At 37.9% G+C, this 22,430-nt stretch overlaps 1 protein-coding gene across 1 annotated transcript in view; it reads right to left on the bottom strand.

Moving 5' to 3' along the window:
- Positions 1 to 20,977, bottom strand: part of Lpcat2 (lysophosphatidylcholine acyltransferase 2) — a gene marked incomplete at its 3' end in the record, with an annotated part of 67,718 nt that extends 46,741 nt beyond the window's left edge. The window contains 7 exon segments of the mRNA XM_005388319.2: positions 2,745 to 2,779; positions 4,273 to 4,331; positions 5,192 to 5,252; positions 7,793 to 7,905; positions 9,151 to 9,368; positions 12,960 to 13,099; positions 20,682 to 20,977. Of these exon segments, the coding sequence (XP_005388376.1) occupies positions 2,745 to 2,779; positions 4,273 to 4,331; positions 5,192 to 5,252; positions 7,793 to 7,905; positions 9,151 to 9,368; positions 12,960 to 13,099; positions 20,682 to 20,852 (797 nt within the window). The 5' untranslated portion in view covers positions 20,853 to 20,977.
- Between the last annotated feature and the right edge of the window lie 1,453 nt (positions 20,978 to 22,430).

Below are 22,430 nucleotides of genomic sequence, written 5' to 3'. Positions count from 1 at the left end.
TTTAAAAATAAATTAAATAAATAAATTTACCACTTCCATAATGAATTACAATTTCTTTGGAGATAGGGTTCTGTTATGTTGTCTGGGCTAACCTCAAACTCGTAATCCTCCTGCTTCAATCTCACAAGGAGCTGGAATTACGTGTGCATACTCCTGCACCTGGCTTTAATTATATATTTTCAAACTCTCCATCTGAGGGAGTAAAAAATCCTTTACTGTCTATAGCCTCCAATCAAGCTCAACCCCATTATCCATCATCCAGTCCACTGTTTTTGAATTATTTAAACTGAGCTTTGGTATTCAGTTACTTGAACAGATACATATTTGGTTCTGCCAATTCTGAATGCTGTAAAAAAATAAATTAAACCTTGCATGAGATGTCATTAAACCTGTCTTGTTTGCCTACAGACAAATCTACCATTTCTTAGGCTGATGGGAAACAGCTTTTTCACAGCCACTCTGTTGCTAAGCTTATTCCCTGACTTGCCACTCCCTTCAAATGCATACTCTGATTTAAAATCTCTTTCTTAGAATCTGCATCTAAAGAGCAGCTGGAGAAAAGACAACAGTGGAATGGAATTAGAAATAATAGACACTGTGCTAACACTAGCATTAAATAGGCCACAAGACAAAGGCAGAGATGAGACGATGAGACGTGGCCTAGGTGAATGCCATGTGGCATTTGGACAAAACAAAGCTATGCCTCTTAGAGAATTTTTGTTTATTAAATCCTAAGAAATCTTTGACTCCTGAAATATCTTTTTTTCTCTCTCCTGAATTTTCTTTCTGATTTTTTTTCTCTTTATCACACACTTCTAGGATAGATTAAATAAACCACTCTATTTTCTGCCCTAGTCCTCCTTCCAAAAAGTCACCTTTTATTTGACCTCCACATCTGCCTGAACTGCTATGTAACCAAAAAAAAAAAAAATGTCACAGTGAACTCACACCGTCTCCAAAGGGACTGTGATCTGTAAAGACCAAAGGATGATGCACACCAGGAAACACAAATATGCACTCAATTAGCTTTTAGGCACCTTTGTTTCTAAAAAGCTCTCATATAACTTGTTTCTCCTTGTTTTCTTCTATATAAAAACTGAAAGCCAGACATTCAAAGTCAGTATTGCATGAAAGATACACGCCAATACATCTTTGAATAAGCTGATTTCTTAAAGAGTTAAAAAAAAAATACTATTCCACACCTTTTACAGTTTGTGCTCTTTTATTTTTGGTATTCCCTTAAATTAAAGGTGTAAATTACCAAGAACTGAAGCATAACAGGAACACAAATATGTCGCATGTGTTATTATTTATTCTATTTACCCATTTTGATCTAAATTATGTCAAAGCAATTTTCACACAGTCACAAAACAGGAGAAATTATGCATTTTATTCTGATTTTCAGGAGCTGATTGGTATCTACAGAAGCCCACAGTAGGTTTGAAAGCAAATGATTTTCTTTTAAATATTTCCAACATATTGTCACCTATCTACCCAAAATGATGTTTGAGCACTGGGGAAAGTCCTCAAACCCAGGTGTTTCATATGGTTTTCACCAAAATTTAAACAAACTCACACTTCTCTACTGGGAACTAACACAAGGTTATAAGAGGAAAGTTTGCTTCCACATACTCTTTTTTTTTTTTTTTTAAGGCTGTTTCCTATCAGCTTATCTAATAGTGAAACCATATTCCTCTCCTCTCTTAAGTGCTTACAGAAACTGCTGATCTCTGTGTTTTTAAAATCTAAGAACAGACTGAAATCTTGGTGAGCTATTTTCTCAGCTCCTACCAGACACATCACAACTATTTCAGGTCATATAACAAAATTAATCTGTACTGTATACATCAATGTAGTACAAGGTATGACTGAAACATATAGGGAATGTTTAATTTTTTTAAAAGTTGAAGACATGTTACCATCAACCTCCCTCAAAATACTACTCCTGGCCTCAAACATACTTTATTCCATCATTCGTGCCACTTTCTGAAGCAATTCTAAGTGTCCTTTTTCTTCATTATCTTCAGTTGCACTGTAGTGGCTGCCTTAATGTCCTGAACTGATTCAAAACATTCATCTTTCATAGTTATTTTGACTCTTGGGGAGGAGACAGAAACTGCATGGTGCCCAATTCAGTGAGAAGGCAGAGAGAGGCACTGCAGTGTCTTTACGAGCCTGCCTTTCTTCCAGCACTTGGCAGTAGCTTCACCCTATTTATTAGACTTCGGAAAGACACAAAGAGGACTTTCAAAAAAACCTTCAGAAAGTGGTAAAGACAGACATGTGCTCAAAGCACAGGGGCATGTTTTGAGAAAGACTAATGGCAATGTGCCTTTTACTGTAATAATTTTTTTTAAGAGTAAACATTCACCATGATTTTTATCAATTCATATAAAGTACAGACAGACACACCAGATGATAAATCTGCAATGGAAATGAAAGTACAAAATTAAATCCAAGTCAGAATCAAACAGGTCACTGAAATGTTCCGTACGAACTGTACACAAAACCCAGAGACCCATCTGAATGTGAATTCTAGACGACTAGAACCCTCCACACAGGAGACCGCAGGGGTTAACAGGCACACAGTGACGCTCTCTATAAAGGTACCAGTTACCATATACAAGATTCTGACAAGAAACTTTACTTTCATCAAAATAAGGTTTTTGTTTTAAAGGAGAGATAAATGATATTTTTATCAAAATAAAGTTAATGTAAACTAATAATAATCACCAGTGACTTACAATGTATATCCTTGCCACGTCCAGGTCACAGTGTCCTACAACAGAAGCATTTAAGCTGTTGGTCCAGAGGGTAAATATCAAATAAAACAAAGATCTTATTTTAAGATGGGGATTCATGTATACCTTTTTTGAAATTAAAAGCAACATGTTATATTACACATTGTTATATTATATATTGCATATTGTAATATAACAACCACTGTTAGTTTGTATTATTTTGTCTTGAAACCCTGTATCACTTTAAATGTTCTTGCTTTGGTTTGTTTACGTTTATGATGCTGGTATGCTGCTATTGTTCTTTTTTTCTTCTCATTTACTACTCTCTTTAAAATAAAATTAAAAAAATAAAAAATGAAAAATGAAAAAAGCAAAATGTTGAAAATTAAATTAGGGGCTGGGGATTTAGCTCAGCGGCACAGTGCCTGCCTGGCAAGTGCAAAGTTGTGAGTTTGATTCCCAGTACCGGGAAAAAAAAAAAAAAAAAAAAAAGAAAGAAAATTAAATTAACTACATTATTATTAAAGATTGATAAATTGACCTATAAATTCTAGGATTATGTATCTACATAAAAAAGATTTACCTTCCTATGCCACTATCTTTTAAGGGCACTTGTTCTGAATTTCTTAAAAACTACAGCACATACTTAGCTATTTTTCTACCAATATGAACAGAACTGGAAAATTAACTTGTTTACAAAAAGAAAAAAAAAATACATCAGTTCTTTATAAAAGGTTACTTGGTGGAGGTACAGAGAGTAAAGGTTTGATAGATAATAAATTTTAACCAAAGATGTCCAAAATTGAGAAAGCAGCCACTGAACAGAAAGTTGAATTGATCGAGAGCTCTTCTTACCTTTAAATAACATAGATGATTAACAAATACATCCTGCCTTTTAATATGGATTCTCTCGTAAACAAAGTCCTTTCAGAAACAAAACATTCCCCAACAAATCTTTCTGAGAAAATGGTGATACAATCACTATTCAGGGGACAACAATGTGGCCAGTTTGTGCAAAAGAGAGTCTTTTGTGAGTCAAAATACTTTATGTATCATGTTAGCTCTTGCAGATATTTTCTTACTTAAACTACTTGCCAATAGGTAACACAAAGAGGAATTACTGAAACAAATTAAGGATGGACCCTTTCCCAAATTTATCCTCCTACTTCAGTCCTTCTCCATAAATAATGACCTCAGAATTAGGAAAAGTTTCCTTGTAGGTTTAATTAAAATTACAAATTTCTACCATCCAGTCTAATAAGACCCTAAATCTAGGACTTAATCTCATTATCACAGTGATACAAGAGGCAGAGAAATATTTTCCCGAAGCTTAACCATAGCAAAACAGTATTGATATGAACAACTATCTTCCAAAAATTTAAAACCTGCATATGGCAAGCAGAGTGAATCTGCTGATAGTCTCCTACCATTTATCTATTCATACCCTTATTCAAATATTAAAACGGGCTCCAGACAACATGTATTACTTGGAATATTCAGAATTCTCTCCATGGTAGAATACGATGCTTACCAGCTTGTTGGGGTATCTGAGGAGGATTGGCTGTACTGGAACTCCTGGAATGAAGGCTCCTATAACCACATTGAAATTTACAGCATGATTTTTACATGGATGAAAACTTTACAGTAAGAAAAAAAATTATACATAATATAAATACACCTTATATTATGTTTAAGAGTATACATAATAGAAATTATTTGCTAAATGTTGTGTTTTCCAAAATGAAAAATATTTAAAATTGATAATTATTTAAGGAAAATATTAAAAGCTACACCTAAGCCACTTGAATATTTATTTTAACACTTGCTGCCATTTTATAAACACCTATTATTAAGATTTTTAAAAACTTGATAAAATGACCAAAAGAATATCTACATGAAAGCAAAAGTTTGAAGCAAAAGTTCCCACACTATCTGGAAGTGATTCATAACTTTGGCAACAAAGAAAAACATTTTGAAGTGTTACAAAGTTACGATGAAGGTGGCATTCTGAAGGCGGCATTCTGGATTGCCTTCCTAATGTTAAAGAGAGAGTCAACCTTGGAATGCATCTGAAGATATTATAAATCATAATGAAACAGGTTTTCTACTTCATAACCTAGCCCAGGGATCTGTAACAGTCTCTTGGAGGACAAGAAAAATATGGTTTCTACACACACACACACACACACACACACACACACACACACACGCATGCTCGCACATATGCACACACACATGCACACACACCCAGAGAGAGGACACTTTAAGGAGGAAGGGGTTATGACATCCAAAAAGGAAGAAAGAGTAAGTTCTGTAGAATCACAATATTAAAACCTTTTCATCAGAAACGAAGAAATGCTCAGAGAAAACCGGAGTTATTTTTTGTATTGCTACCCAATCATTTTTGAAATCTTCCATATTGTTACAATACATAATTTAATTTATCTCACCTGGTTTAAAAGTAATCAAACAGGAACGATTAGTACAAGTACCTTCTGGGAAAACTAGTATCTTGGGAAAAAAGGAATAGATTTAATATTTCAGTCTAATGAATAGATTACCTCTTTATTTGCTTTCCTATGGCTTCCCCAATAGCTGCCAATGCTTAAAAAACAAAGATGAAATAAAAGACCAACACTTGATTCTAACGAATGTGAAATAATATTACTGTGTTCAATTTTCTCCTAAATGAAATGTAGTTTGATCATTAATTACACAATGGATCAAAGCTTTGAATAGGGAGTATACTTAATCTACAAATATACTACATTTGTTTCTTTTTTGTTTGTTTGTTTTTTGTTTTTTTGTTTTCTTTTTTTCCCCGGTACCGGGAACCGAACTCACGACCTTGCGCTTGCCAGGCAGGCACTTTTGCCGCTGAGCTAAATCCCCAGCCCCTACATTTGTTTCTTAATAATGTTTTTATTAATGATCTGAATAAACATAAAAGAAGATATAAAACAGTGTAAATCATGGTCAAAGTACACATTAGATATACTATATTACTGTATATCCCTTACCAAATAATCTCTGATTTTGTTTCAATTTTTCTATTAGATGATATTTGATCCCACCACTCACAGATGAGGGACATCGTACCAATAAAGAAGAAAATGTTTGCAATGTGTTTCATGCTTAGATGAATTCATTAACATATGTAATACAATTTAATATCTCTTTTTTGAGGAAATGTTTTAGCTTTTAAAATATAGTGGAGGGCCGGGGATATAGCTCAGTGGCATAAACATCTGCCTGGCAAGCACAAGGTTCTAAGTTTGATTCCTGGTACAAAAAAAAAAAAAAAAAAAAAAATTAAAATTAAAATAAAACACCATTGTACCTCGGTGCAAATTAGCTGGTTCCGGGAAGCACAACAAATACCAATTACAGTAAGTCTCAAATAACTTGTTTTGGCTGTTAAGGGAAGCAAGTCACAGGGAGTCACACTGACGCGTTCTCCTTTGGGAATGAAATACCAAACAAATTACCCTAGTACCTGGACAAAATTTCCTTGTCAAAATGCACCAAGTACCAAATACAAAAAGTTTCAAAGCAGTCAAGGACCAAGCTATAACAGTACTTCTTTATGTTGTCCATGTGAAAGACATGTAGTAGGGTTAGTTTCTCCATTAAATAAGATAGCAGCTTGGTTTTTGAAGCTTTTAAAATTTGGCTATGAGTAAACTGCTCAGTATATAAAATCAAAATAAAGTCCCTGCACTCAGCACTCACAGAAGTGAGTAATGTATATTTTGTAATAGAGAGGGAAACTTTATTGGGCTAAATCACTATAATTACATGTTTGTAAAATAAACATTATGAATAGGTGTAATTCCATCCTCCAATTAAAAAATGGTTTCCTATGACAATAAGATAAAATAACAAATGTTTTACTCAGCAGATATTCTACCGCTATGCTAACAATGAACGTGTCTAAAGTGAATTATAAAACCTCAGTGCTGGAAGAGGCATTAAAAGTCACCTAAGAGCTTTAATATTTGAATTCCTTGGATAATAGCTCCCACACCCAAGTGATTGCTCATCCTGAATACTGTAGAAAAGCTTTTCAAATCAGACCATTCTGTCTGTGAACAGAAAGTTCTTAAGATTAGCAAAATGAACTGAAATCTATTTACATATTATTTCCTACCTAATAATTTTATAGACATAGTATTTTTGGATCTACAAATCCTCAGTCCAAATGCAAATCCTCCTCAATAAATTTTTAAATAATTCCTCACATGCCTTAGTTTCTAAAACTTCCTGGTTGATCATATTCTTTCTGCTACTTTAAAAGGTCCACGTTACCACGGGTGGCCAGGTCACTGCAGGGCCACTAGTTTGCTAGAGGTCACTCCTTTTCATCTGGGGCAAATGTAGAGGGATACTTATGAGAACCACCCGATTTGGGGGTTGGGGATTTAGCTCAGCAGCACAGCGCCTGCCTGGCAAGTGCAAGGTCCTTAGTTCAATTCGCGATACTGGAGAAAAACCAAAAAAAAAGAACCACCCCTGATTTGTTATGTACTAAACAATGTCCTTTGTTATACTCAAAAGTTATTCCAGGTAGAAGGTGGTGTGATGGAAAAGTTTGCTGATAAACTTTTACGGGTGATCTTAATATGGAACTTAAAAGTGTTATCTAAATATGCTGCAGAACAGATTCAAGATCTTAATTACTTTTCCAGTAAACCCAAACTATTGTTGTGATTTGTTGAGTTTAGTATCTCATATATTAAATTCTATGATATATTCATATTGCCTAATGGTAATTAAAGTCAGAAAGGACCACTTTTATGCAACAAAGTAAAAATTGGTTCAAAAAGTGTGCTAAACAAAAAGAATGATACATTTAAATCCATGGAGTACAGTATCTTATAGGAAGAGGACTTGTTAATAATACTCTCTAGTTCATTTATTTATTCTGCATCCCTTACACTGAAGATACCTACTGCAGGTGTTCACAGATATGTTTGTCTGTGCATCTAAATAAGTTTGTGGATGTACAATAAACTCTTAATATATTTAAGTAACTGCCTACTGTATTTTACCTGGGGCCATTCCCCTCCTGATGTTGCTCGCTTTATTATTTCATTTATGGTATTTTTTCGGGAATCTGGATCTACACGGGATACCAATACTGGTTGCACAGCACGTAACAGTCCTTTAAAACAAATTAAAAAATCACAAGTCACTTTTTGGCTAGAGCCACTGTGGCAATAATATTCACTAAACCATAAAACAAATTTTATGGAAAATTAAAATAATAGCAAAATAAAGAGAACAATTAACAAACACTCCAAGTTTATTAGAAATTAGTTTCTAATTTCAAAAGGAGAGGTGGACCTTTTTACCCACAAAATATTTCACTAATTTAACAGAAGTAGGCAGTAAAAATATGAAAAGAAGCAAATGCCTAATTTCTCTGTAACATCCTCTTCCTCAATTTACACTAAACATTACAAGAGTATCTTGTTTAAATTTAAGAATATCCCAAAAAATGATTTTGTGAATTGACATTATACATAAGAGGCAATTACTACTCATCTTACTAAGATTTTAGCATAACAATCTTCTGCATAGCTTCCTAGCACATACAAAATAAACTTCAGTTTAGCAAAGATCTGTTGCTACACAGTATTTCAGGAAAAAGCCGTATTAGAGAATGCACAGTAGTTACATGGAAGAAAAAATGTGTCCAGGCTGAATGACAAAGCTGCAAGGACTGCTAGCAGTTCTGCAGTGCACCAAGGCCACATCAGACAGCCTTGAGCAGCCTTCACACCCACTCTCTCCTCACTCAACTTCTGCAATAACCCCGGGGCATCTGGGAGCAGTTACTTGGAGACAAGTTCCTTAGGGAGAAACCAAAGCATCTGGTAGAAAAAACACTTTACTTGCTTCATTATTTTTTATGGCAGGAAGCACTTATTGTTCCACATCATAATTTTCAAAGAGTTACACATAGGTCCCTCATGGAGATTTGGAGGGCAATAATGAAGAAAACACAGTTAGGAGAAAAGACTTAGTACATTTATCAGCCAACTACCCCCAAGAGCAGTTCACGAAACAGCATGTAATCTGGGCTTTTCACAGATTCTTTGGTTGAATTCTCTCTCCAAAAAAGAAAAGAGAAAAAAGAATCAAACATGTTCAGAATTTGAAAACTGGTCATCCTGGCCATAAACAGGAAAAGAAAGGTAAAACAGTCAGTATAGCGGTAAAGATAAGTTTGAAAAAGTATGATGAAGCTACAGAGAAGGAAAGTCTAATTCATTCCTTCCATATGGTATCTTAAAAAAATTTTAATGTTTTGTTTTAAATTTTAAAAAGTTTATGAAAAACCATATATGATTAATTTAAAGCAACAGCATACAAATATTTTATCTGTTATCTTACAAGCACTTACTGCCAATCAGAGGGACCTGTGCATTTTCATTTCGAGATAACAGAGAAGGTAACCCAGCTACAACACAGGCAATTCCATCGAAGAATGTTGAATGAGGGGCAACGACAAAAATTGGTGCTTCCAAAGGACTTGCGATCTTTCCCTTCACAGTAACGAGAAATCCCATTGAAAAGAACATGGCACGACCCAGAAACGTCAAAGCTGGCTGAGTAATTTTCCTTTGAAAATAAGTATAGGAGAGACATAATTAGATTTACTAACTGAAGCTAGCAGCAGGGCTTAATTTCTTATTGCTTCTAAACTGCAATAAGAAAACCAAAACATGTCAAAGAATTTCATGCTAACATATGAGCTAAGGAGAATACTAGCTGACACACAGAGCTCTTTCTGCTAGATGCAAGGCACTATTAAATGCTTTACATATATTAACGTTTTCATCTTGATCTTAATCTTATGACATATGCATTATATATTATTATACACATTTTGCAGATGAGAAAGTTGAGGTACAAAAAAGTAATTTTCCTGAGATATGGGGCCCATTTTTCTTTGATCACAAAATGATAACAGTGAATAATCTTCAAAACACACCCTCCCACCCCAAGACATCCAAATCTGCAACATCCTTAAAGTAGTCATCTTGCAGAGCTACATTTGTATAATAGCAGGTCCCTATGTCTTCAAACATTTTTAGTATTCTCACACAGAATTACTTTAGGGATAATTTTTAGAAGGAAATGTTATCTATATTACTATAGCTCTTAAACATCATAAAGAATCTTTAGAAGTAAATTCGCCATCTCACTTCCATGGAACAGAGAAGTACTGGAGCAATTCCAGAAATCTAGATATTTACTTTTTAACAAGATTTTAAAACATTCTACCATGCAAGATTAAGTACTGCATCAAAGTGTGCCAAGAACTGTGCTGGACATGCAGGAGAAGGTCCAGTCTCTGATTTGATAACCTCAATCAAGTAGGGAAACAAAACATACTCCTTATCTTAGTTACTTTTCTCTCACTGCTGAGACAAAATAGTTGATACCCCAAATTCAAGGGGGGAAGGTTTATTTAGCTCACAGTTCATGGAGGTTTTAGTCCATAAGTGGCTGGCTCCAAGGCAAGGTGGCACATGGCAGAGGGCAACCATTCATGGCAGCAGAAGACAGCAAAAGCAGCACGCAAGAAGGGAGACAAGACTCCTTGTGCCCCTTATATTGTATCCAGTCTACTGGGATTAGGGTGGTGCCAATTCAATCAGTGAACTGCTTCAGCAACCACCCACCCTTAATCCTAGAATTGTTAATCCCAGCATTGCATCACCAATGAATTGCATATTCTAGATTCAGTCACCTATGAAAAAGCCCTATGACCCCATAAGGCTTTCAAGGGACATCTAGACACAAGCCATAACACTACTAAAAGTGCAAAAATCCAATGGATATCTCAGTGTATGAATAATCACATGGCTTTTCAGGAAAAGTAAAGTAAAATATATACAGCCATCCTTTAGTATCTGTGGAAAATTAGTCCTAGGAACCCTGGCAGATAACAAAATCTTGTGTTGCTTAAATTCTTCACAGAAGAAATGTTGCATATAACCTATGCACGTCTTCCTAGAGATTTTAAATCATGTGGGGTTACTCAAATAATAGCTAATGTAATGTAAATGTTATGTAAATAGGTGTTATACTATATTGTTTAGGGAATAATAACAAGAAAAAAGTCTACATGTTTATTATGGTTTGCATCCAAAAGCCTCATGTTCAAAGGTGGAGCTTTTGGAAGATGATTGGATCATGATGATGCTACATATTCAGTTCAGCAGCTGAATATGCTGGTATGATGTGGGGCCTGGGTGGAGGGGTGTTACCTGGAGAAAAGTATTCTTGTCCCAGGCTCCTCTCTTCTCTCTCTGTTTCCCAACTGCCATGGTTGAGCAGCTTCCCTCTGCCATGTCCTTCACCATGTCTTTTCGGTCTTGGTGTAAGCAAACCATGGACTAAACCCACTGGAACTGTGACCCAAAATAAACCTCTCTTCAAGTTGCAGATGTTTAGTGTTTTTTCCCAGCTACAAAAAGCTGATTAATTCAATATTCATTGCAAATGTATTTTTTTTCAAATATCTGATCCACAGTTAGTTGAATCTACAGATGCAGAACCCAGAGAAATGGAGAGCTAACTGTATATCACCCATGAGGTAGCTAATAAGAATTCTAAATATTACACTTCTTATTTCATTATCTAGGCATTCTTGAAATCATAGAGGAAGGAGCTATCAGCTACTGGGCTCTGAGGAAGTTTCTGTGACTTGTATTTCACAGCAAGAAGAAGTGAGACACAGAAAACCAAAGTACATTTCAGAGGGCACAGAGAAATGTACCTCCCCTTCTTCCCCTTTAGTTTAGAGATGAGATCTCCCTTTATAAATAGACAAAAACACTCACTGAATTTCAACTATATTTCAAAATATCCCATATTCAGACACAGTAAGCATTTCTACTTAGAATTTTTTAAAAAATCTAAAAGTCTGGAGCCATATAACTTCAACATATTTGACAGGGGACAGAGATACTAATTTAATTGAAAAGAGTAAAATTTAAATAACATTTATTCGGGGCTGGGGATTTAGCTCAGCGGCAAAGCACCTGCCTGGCAAGCGCAAGGTCATGAGTTCGGTTCCCGGTACCAGAGAAAAACCAAAAAATAAAAAAATAAAAAAAAACATAACATTTATTCTATTTATTTTCTATATACACAGGGTATTCCTCCCATCATCCTAGGTTTTCATAAACCACTAAGAGTAGAAAACAGAGATAATCTGAAAGAAACTGGCAAATCACAAAAAACATCCCTTACAGTATTGTCTTTATACTGCACAACTTTGAGCTATAATACAAAGAAGTATGATTTGCAAGGACTGAGGTTTCTCTGAGGCATTGCCAGTATTGGATTTATTTCCATTTCAAGCCAGCTTTGTGTCTGATGGAGACATGTGTTCACTAGAACATGAACTGAAAAGCAAACTGTACATTTCCTTTAAGTTTCTAGAATGGTACTTCTCAAAAAAGATTGGAGGACATATCCGTAGTTGAGACTTAGATAAAAGAAACACAAATTTATGAAAAGAAAAAACATTATGCATAACTTCAGGGAATTCGCTAGTGCTCTGAAACAAATCTATGGACATCCATAGTGCCCAGAATAAAAAGCCCCAATGTCAAGACCTACTGATGGCAACAGTTTGGTTCTGCCCAATAGGAATGACTTTTGCCATTTATGACCAGCCTCTACATCATCCTAATTGGGTAATGCTTGAGAAGCCATTTCATTCTGCTTCAACACTAACATAGGAAAAAGCTAGGCTATGCTGATAAATAATTAAATTGTCATTAGTAATAAGCACTGAAGTAATTAACATAAATATAATTGATTCACTTAATTATATTACCGAAGAAAGCATGTTGCTAATTTAGTACAAAACAGAAAATGGAAAATAAAGCATTTTGTCACAGCCGTGATGTCAGGTACATGAAAAAGGTATCTTTCTGAACAAGAGGGTACTATTTTTCTGGCAGTTATACAGAATGCACAGTCTTTTAAAATTACAAAATTACAACTAGAATAGATTTCAGGATGTACTTGTGCAATCAGTTCTACATAAATTAAGGCTGGTTTTACATGGAAATACAAATAAATTATTAAAATTCAGTAGGCAGCAGTAGCTAAAACTGATCTCTGATTGAATCTGATAAAACCTTTTTTCAATCTTTATTTACCCAATATTTGGACATACTTATTTCTTACCTTCTCCAATCATTTACGGGGTGGGTCAGCTTTTCAGGACAGCATGCTGTTGATACGGCAGCAAATGGCCATGCCAGTAATAACATTAATCCCACCAATAAAGCACGAAGTGGAAGCAGAATAATACCGAGAAGAAAAATCTGAAAGTCAAAATTGATTAAAAGTAGATGAACAGACATTATTTAAAATAACTCTCTCAAGAAGGAACATGTAATAGGAAGGTTTTATGCTATTTATGTACTTAGTCAAGAATGAGCCGAATACTACCCTGTACCAGACCACGATTCAAACACAAAGAAAAATAAGATATGACATCTGACCTCACAAAACCTACCATATGTGAAAAAAATGGTGAAGACAGCCATAAGACAATTTGGTCTGTACACCAATGAAAGTGGATACAGGATGCTAGAAAAGGTGTGTTTGACTTGGTAGCTGGGGAAAGCTTCCTGGTAGAGTATACCCAGCATGATCTTACAGGACAAGCAGGTACCAGTACAGTACGAGGTACAAATTGTTTTTTGAAAGCTACAGGCAGAAGAGAGCGAATGAAGGCAGTACAGTGTGCAAACACAGGGCTTTATATCCCTGCCAACTTTTTGTTCATAGTAACAATAAGGAGATGGCAGAAGCAAAAATAAAGATAGTAATGAAAAGTATACAAGAACAGCAAATAATCCATGAATACTTCCTGTAGCCCAGACACTCTGAAGCATTTGGCATGAAGTAACTGACAGTTGTTGCAACCTTGTAACCTTAGGTTGTTTTACATAGAAGAAGTGGCACAGAGGGATAAATTAAACTGCTTGTTAAGGTCATATAGGCAGAACCAGGATTGAAACCCAGTTTGGTTTTAATGTATTTGCTCTTTATCTTTATACAGCCTTTGAAGTGAAATAAAACTCCTTACGTACCACATACTGGCTTTTTTCCAATTACACTATTCAGTATCATCATTCTGTCTCTCTCGTCCTTACATGAATCTCACCATCATTGAATATTTTACAGAAAATGCCACAAATACTTTAGTTATATGGTGCTGCCACGTTATTTGCATGCAATGCACATTTGAGGTAAAAATTACATACAAAGAAATGTACAGATCTTTAGCATACAACTCAATGTGGCTTGATCAATATACTCATGTAACTACCACTGTAATCAAGGCCCAGAACACACCTACCATGCCAGAAAGTCCCCTGTGCCTCTTGAGGTCCATGCCTATGCTCTTAAGCAGCTTGGGATGGATTGCTATCACCATAGTTACTCTTTTATATTCTCGAATGTGCCATAATTATAATCATACACGATTTTTGTGCCTAGCTTCTTCCATTTAATATTTTTAGCTCAATTATTTTGTTTCATGTATTAGTAATACATTCTTTGAGCTCACAGAATAGAGTTCCACTGCACAACTGTACAATTTGTTTATTGATTCTCTTGTTAAATAGCCTGGCTATTTCTGATTGTGGGCTACAGTGAATAAGGCCACTACGAACATTCTTGTATAAGCTTTTCTGTAGATAAACGTTTTCATTTCTTTTAAATAAGTACTAAACGTGGAACTACTACAAGAAGTACTAGTTTCCCAAAGCAATTGTATCATTGTACAGTATCACTGGTAACGCACGAGAATTACAATTGCTGTGCATTAGTATCAGTAATTGTTATGGTTTAGGTATAAAATGTCCCCCCAAAGTCTCATGTGTCTGGAAGGAGACTGGATCGTGGGTGTGCTATACTCATCGGTATACTCATCACACTTCATTGATGAGCTCATAGCTGCAGGTATTATTGGGAGATGGAGCCTGGCTGGAGGTGAATCGCTGGGGGCATGATCTGAGAGGGTGTATTCTTGTTGCAGGCTCCTACCTTTCCTCTCTGCTTCCAGCTGACATGGGATGAGCACATTTCCTCTGCTATGCCCACCCACCATGCCTTTTCTGCCTTGGAGCCGGCCAACTCCAAACTGAACTTACTGGAAAGTGGGCACCAAATAAACCTCTCCTCCTTTAAGTTATGGGTGCCAGGTATTGTCCCTCAGCAAGGAACGTGACTAATATGGTAGTCTTTCTAAAGAATCATCTCTATAATCCCAGAATTCTTGGAGGCTGAGGCAGGAGGACAGCAAGTTTGAACTTAGCCTGAGAAATCTAGTAAGGCCCTGTCTCAAATTAAAAAGGGGACCTGGGGTTTGGCTCAGTACAAAGGCCCTGGGTTCAATCAGCAGTACCAAAAATGCAAAAAACAACTCACTCTACTAAGATATAATTTACATGGAAGTGTACCTATGTTTATAGCCGTTTTCAAAAGTATACCTCTATACAATTACCACTGATCTATTCATTCATCTGTTCTTTTTTCCTTCTGCCAATACCTTACTAATTACTGTAGTTTTGAAATAAGTGTTGAAATCAGAAGTGTGTGTTTTCTCACCTTCAGCATTTTGGTGGAGATTATTCTAGACCCTTTGCATTTCTGTATAAACTTCAGAACTAATTTGTCAACTTACACACACACAAACACACACATTTATTGAGATTTCAAGGAATCTACAGATGAACTTAGAAGGATATATCATTTTAATAATATTTATTCTTCTGATTCATAAATATGGTATATCACTCCATTTATTTAAATCTTCATTAGTTTCCAACAGTAATATTCTGTTGTTTCCAATGTAGCAGTCCTATGTGTTTTTGATTAAAAATCCTAAGTATTTAATATCATTTATTGCTATTACACTTGAGATGATCTATTTAATTTCATTTTGCAACTGTTTGTCGTGAGGATACAGACATACATGAAACTGATTTCAAGTTTTGATCTTACACCCTGTGATCTAGATGTTTCACTTCTAGTAGTTGTTTTGCAGATTTCTTAGGAAGTCCTTCATATACAATTATCTTGAATAAAGACAGGTGTATCTTTTTCTCTCTAATTTACATGCCCCTTTATTTTCTTTTTCTTATCTAACTGCACCAGCTAGCTCAACATAATGTTAAATAGAAGTGGTGAACAAGGTATTTATCTTGTTCTCAACCTTTGGAGAAACAGGTTTCATTTTTTCCCCATTATATTAACTGTAGGTGTTTCACAGATGTCCTCTGTCAGATTGAAAGAGTTTTCTTTTATTCCTACGTACTGAGAATTTTTTTTATCGTCAGGAAGTACCAAATTTTGTCAAGTGAGATAACTAAATTTCTGCTCCTAGTGAGATAATCAAATGTTCTTTACTATATGTTTGGTTAACATGGTGAATTAACATAAAATTAAATTATGTGTAAGTGAAACCTAACTTGCATATTTCCAGGCTAAACCAAAATTGGATATGCTACATTATCAATACAACATACATCATATACTGCTGTGTATGATCTGCTCATATTTGTTAAGAATTGTTCTATCTGTAATCATGAGGGGATTATCTTAGTCATTCTCTCATGACTGAGACAAAATACCCAACACCCACAACTTAAAGGAGGCGAGGTTTATTTTGGTTCATGTTTTCAGTCCACAGACCACTGGCTCCTAGGCAGGACAGCACCGCAGAGGGGCAAAGTGGAGGAAAAGCTGTTCATAGCATGGCAACCAGGAAGCAGAGTGAACAGGGAGCAACTGGGAGGGCAAAACACCCTCCCAGGTCATCTGTCCAGCGAGCAGTCTCTTCCCCCCAGACCCAGCCTCCCCAGATCAAGTCAGTAATACAGCTCTCATGATTCAATTACCTTTCAAAAGCCCCAGCTCTCAGCACATGAGGCTTTCAGAGGGGACACCCAGAGATAACCAGTAATGATATGTGCTCTTTAATTCCTGATACTGATCATTTGTAGTTTCTCTCCTGTTTTATCAGTCTTGGCAAGGATTTGTCAATTTTATTAATCTAGTCTATTAATATATGAAGCAAATGTTAAACTTTTGCAAACACACCTAAGAAAAAGCTAGCTGTACAAGCTGCGGTGCAGTGCAAGTCAAAGGATAGACTTGCAAAGCCATCTTGCAGGCAGCTACCAGACAGATTAAACACTGACATACTGCTAGAAAAGGGGCTCTTCTGAGCTCCACCTCCTTCCCCATCTAGTGGTTTCCAGGTTGCTAACTTTTCACAATAACTGCAGGGTGTTCCTTTCCAAGGACACTACATTCTGAAAAGGATGAATGAGAAAAACTTAAATTAGACTTTCACAAAGCCTACTGTTCTTACCAAGAATCAGCATTTTTTCTTGAGTAAATCCTTGATTGTGGAAAACTTTTGGCTAATTTTCAGAGTTATGAATAAGTTAATTCTATTTTCATTTTTTAAATTTTTGCCAGTGTTCTGATTGCTTTTATAGAGAAAATAACTTTCAGAGGTCATCACTTCACCATTTTTCCTGATATCCCATCTTGACTTTTTAAATTCTGCTGTTTAGATAGAATAATTTCTGGCACTCTATCTTCAAGTTCACCATCCCCTGTTAGCTCATTTAATGAACTTTTCATTTCTGATATAACACCTTTCAGTTTTCAAATGTTATTTAGTTCTCCTTTATGGTTTCTGTTTCTCTTCAAAGCTTCCTCTAGCTGTTTACTTATTATGGCACTCTTTTCCTTTAAGTCCTTGGGGATTGTTACAATAGCCACCTTAAAGTGTTTTTCTGTAAATTCCCACATGTAGTCCTTTTAGGGCATTTTATAAACCTACCTTTATAGTTCATTTAGGCCTATTTTTCTCTTGACCATGGGTCACTTTCTTCTATTTCTTTAAATTTCTAGTATTGTTTCTATCTGACCATTTTGAATGATACACTGCAGATATTTGGATTCTGTTATCTTCCTCTGAAGACTGTTTATTCTTCTCTTAGCAGGTAGGTAAAATATTGGCTGATTATCCACTTTGTAGAGGTTGAGTCTGCAGCCATACCACCCTGAACACTCCCAATCTCGTCCGATCTAGAGGCTGATTTTGCACTTTGCTAGGGAAATTTTTGGAATTGCCCCCAGTCTTAGACCATAACTTTTCTCCTAACATATTTTTGTGAGGTATTAATACACAGCCTGAGGTATCCACTAAGACCCTCTCATTTGATGGAATTCTTATTGTGCCTCCCCCATGGTAGTCACCAGTTGAAATGTCTACTCGGCTTGTTCATCCTTTCTATGCTTGCATTCCTCCAGGATCCTTGAAGGCTCTTGTCATGGTTTATATCTAGAAACCCACACAAAGCCTCAAGCACTCGTAGGTGGGGCTCTTTGGAAATGGCTGAGAGCATGCAAATATGCATTATAGGTGTGCAGTAACTGGATTAGTCCATTATTGGTTTAGTATAGTTCTGGGTGCGGGTAATGGGAAGGCTCAACCTAGGTGTGAGAGCCACCAACCAACAGGATCATAGCCTGAATGGAATAAAAAGGGAGAAAGAGGCTCGCTGTTTCACTGCCTCCTGCTTGGCATGCCAAGAACTGTTTCTCCTCTGTGATGCCCTTCTGCCATGCTGCACCGCCTTGGAACCAGCTGACGGTAGACTGAAGTATCTACAAACTGTGCGGTCATATAAACCTTCCCTCCTTCATTTGTGGGTGTTGGTATTTTGTCTCAGCAATGAGAAAGTGACTAAAACAACTCCTTTGCAAATACATTCAGGGATCAGCCAAAGATTTGAGAAGAATTTATATGTCAGTTTGGGAGCCCCCTTTAGCTTCCTACTTTCTGGGACATTCTCCTTCAAATTCCATCCATTCTGATTGCCCTGAACTCTGTCCTCTGACACAACAGACCAGTAAGACTAAGCCTTTCTAGCGACCCCTACCCATGGTACCACGAGGGAACTCACAGGACAAAAACTAAGACAAAATTCCCATAGTATGGTACTATTCCTTCAAGGAACAAATCTCCTCAAGTTTTTCTTTTTGTTCTCTCTCCAGATTATCTCCATATGAGTCCATACATTTAATCAGGGTTTATAATTACTATATATGGAAGGTTTGTCTGATTTAAGCTACCCCACTCTTCTGGGGGCCAAAGCTAGCCCTGCTAAATTACTCTTCACTTGAAACCTGACATAAATACTGTAAAACTTTGCTGTAACTCTATTTCTTATCAGATAAAATATACATAAGGTAAACATGCAGGGATTCCAGAACCATTACATACATGAGATCTTGGATCCAGAAGATTTTTTTCTGAAGCTCCATATACCTGATAAATACACTAGTTACTTAGAGGGGTGGATGTTGTGATGGAGAGTTGAGGATTTGCATTATGGACAAGATGAAATGACTGAAGTTCCCAATCCACTGGCTGGTCACTGGCTGAGATTCTCTTCCAAAAGATCTGATTTCTAGGAAAATTAAGAAATAATCTCGACTGCCTGAAAGAACCATGGCACAGACACTAAAGAAAGAGCTGGAATGAAGTTACAGTATTTTCACACACTCATATCACACTGGGCAATCTTTACGGATTTTAACTGGACAAACTCAAACATTGGCTTTTTTCCTGTGCCAACTGCAAAGTTTGCAACAAATAATAGTACCTAAAAGTAAACCAGTACTGAGGTAGCTCTTTGACAGCTGAAGAGGATTCACCATCATGATTCCATTTGCAGTATGTCATCGCTATAGAGAAGCCTTCTCTCAGGGTTATTTTCTGGTTTTCCCTTATAGCACTTACTAAAACATGAACTGACATAGTTTTTAACGAGTTAATTTGACTCAATTTAATCTTGAATGATGGTCAATATACTTAGAAATGCTTCAGACACTTCAAAATACAACAGGAACATCTATACATTTAAAAAATAGGACGATTGACTTTAAACTTCTAGTTGCCTTACAAAGAGGTATTGCTACACCCCATCTTCCTCTTCCTGTGTCAACCCCTACTTCAACCAGACACCCCATCTGCATTACTGAAGCCACCACCCCATGCTCACTAGCTCAGCTCAGCACTTAACCTGCCCTCTCCACACAAAGACTGCAAATACTTCACCCCGAAATAACAACATCTGTGAGATGGACAGGGGAAAAAAAGTCAAAACTTTTTCCCCTTTCCCTACAAACCACACAGGACAAATGCAATTTGCCTACCCTCTCTCCTCTCAATGACTAATTTCATCAAAGAGGAAGTCCAAAAAGTGTAACTGCTAATGGCAAAAGCAACCCTTTACAAGACAAAGGAAAGGAAAGGAAACTTCCTTCCATGTGAAAAGCCATTTTGGACAGTGGGAGACATTCTACCCTGACTCTCACCCTTGAATCTACGAAGAGGAGTATTTGGGTGAAGACTGATTTAAGATCACAAAAACACTTGAACACCTTAAACTGACTCGCACTCATCTCTTTTTTGCATGTCTAATTTCCTAGCTTGGATGTCTCTGCTCAGCTAAATCATTCCAGCCATACCTGTTATTCTAATTCCAGACCTGGGATCTCTGCCTTCTCCCTCACTCTACCCTTCCCAGACTGACTCCTCTCCTTCCCTAAGGCGAGAAGAGGCTCCTTCAAACCCACCCTTCCCTGGCACTTCTGCCCCACCACACTGCCAAAGTCAAATCAAAGAACCTGTCAGGTGCATCCTCCCTCCTCAGCAAAGGAAGGTCTCCACCTGGCCGGCTCAGCCTCCTCCTTCGGGGTCCCCCGGGCCGCCTTCTCCGCATCCTCACTTCCGAGCCGGCCCCCCCGCGGGCGTCCTCAATTCTCAGACCCGCAGCTCCGCGGGGCAGCCCCGGCCAGGTCCCTCACCTGCACGCGCTTCGCCGCGCCGATCCGCGTCTGCTGCACGAAGGGGTTGGGCACAGGCGGCGGGAAGAAGGACGCCTGGCGGGGCACCATGGGCGGCCGCAGTCCCCCGTCCCCGACGCCCGCGCCGGGCACTGTGGCCGCCACCGCCGCCGCCTCGGCGCACCAGTTCATGGCCGGGCCGGGAGTGGGACCCAGGCGGAGCAAAGGAAGCGGGAGAGAGCAGCAGCCGGCGCGGAGTCCCAGCCCTGCGGGAGTTCCAGCTCCAAGCACCGCGGCCTCTGCGCAGGCGCCAGTTACCTAGCGATCGCCCCGCCCCTCAGCTCTGGACACGCCCCCCCAGGTACCGGCCCCTCCCCTTTAGCGACATAGCTCCGTCCCCTAGGAGGTGCGCGGTTCCCTCAGCAATGACTCGAAAGAGTACCCAGCTATAACCCACAGGTGAAAAGTACTTTAGGCAAAGTTCCCTGCTTAAGGTCAGGAAAACCAAATCACTTCGCTCCATGAACCTCAGTTACCTTTGTAAAATGGAGACAAACAGATCCACAGAAGCTGGATTTGGCAACGCCAGTTCCCCTGGTCTATTCCTTTAAAAGTGAAATAATGTATCCAAAGTGAGTGCTGCTATCTATGCTTGATGCTAATGTGTGTTTTATTTTTATGTTAACCAACTTGAGCTGGGTGCTGGTCTGAGACGGCGAAAAGAGAGCTAATATAAAAATTGACCCAGGGGCTGGGGATTTAGCTCAGGGGCAAAGCGCCTGCCCGGCAAGCGCAAGGTCGTGAGTTCGGTTCCCGGTACCAGAGAAAAACCAAAAAAATAAAAAAAAATAAAGAAAAAAAAAAAATTGACCCTAGGCGGGGCTCGGGATTTAGCTCAGCGGCACAGCGCTTGCCTGGCAAGCGCAACGTCGTGAGTTAGATTCCCGGTACCCGGGGGGGAAAAAAAAAAGAAAAGAAAAAAGAAAAACTGACCGGAGGTGTAAACTCTGTTCCACTCAAGACACATATGCTGACAGTGAGGAGATGGTTCTCCAGAGAAGCGAGCTATTACTACAAGTCAAAGACAACAGTTGGCTTCACAGCAGATAAGGAATCTGACCCTAAAGGGAAATGATTTCGGTAGTGGCTCCATTTTACCCATTGGACCTATTTGTGGGTGCAGGGGCGGGGAGAGGGGTTGTCCTGGGACCTGAGACCACCCTGAGTGAGAATGAAAGAACAGAGGTGGCAAATCATTCATTCCTTCTATCAACGTGGTCAGAATGAAGCTCTACCCGGGCTATGAGATAGCTGTTTCTCCAAAACTACTGAGTATAGAATCTCAAATTTTTCCAGCCCTACCAGATAGACGTGCAGCCCTGACTTAGTCCTTCACTTCCGTGAGCTTCTTTTCCTCATTTAGGAGTGGAAAATTAATTCCTACTCCATAGGGTTGTAGTAAGGATTAAATAAAGTAACAGACGTGCTGTGCTCACAGAACAGCATTCAAGAAACAGCATGGAGGGGTAGCTAAATTTTCTGTGTAGCAGAGAACCTTAATTACAGTATATTACAGCCATGATATAAGCTGCCCAGTCTGAAGGATCCTCAAGGGCTGCAGAATACCTTCAAGAGCTAATTACTCTGTGGCTTTTTGGCTGGATACCAGCAAAAGGCTGTCTGTCAAGCACCTTCAAAACCCAAACCAGTGGACAGACCATGGTGAAAAGATGACCTTAGGTCCCCTGAGATCACCTCCAGGGAGCCCTG

Source organism: Chinchilla lanigera, unplaced genomic scaffold, assembly GCF_000276665.1.
Source record: "Chinchilla lanigera isolate Chin_1 unplaced genomic scaffold, ChiLan1.0 scaffold00032, whole genome shotgun sequence".
Lineage (NCBI taxonomy): Eukaryota > Metazoa > Chordata > Mammalia > Rodentia > Chinchillidae > Chinchilla > Chinchilla lanigera.
The sequence above is the reverse complement of the archived record's forward strand: the minus strand, read 5'-3'. Positions and strand labels throughout refer to the sequence as shown.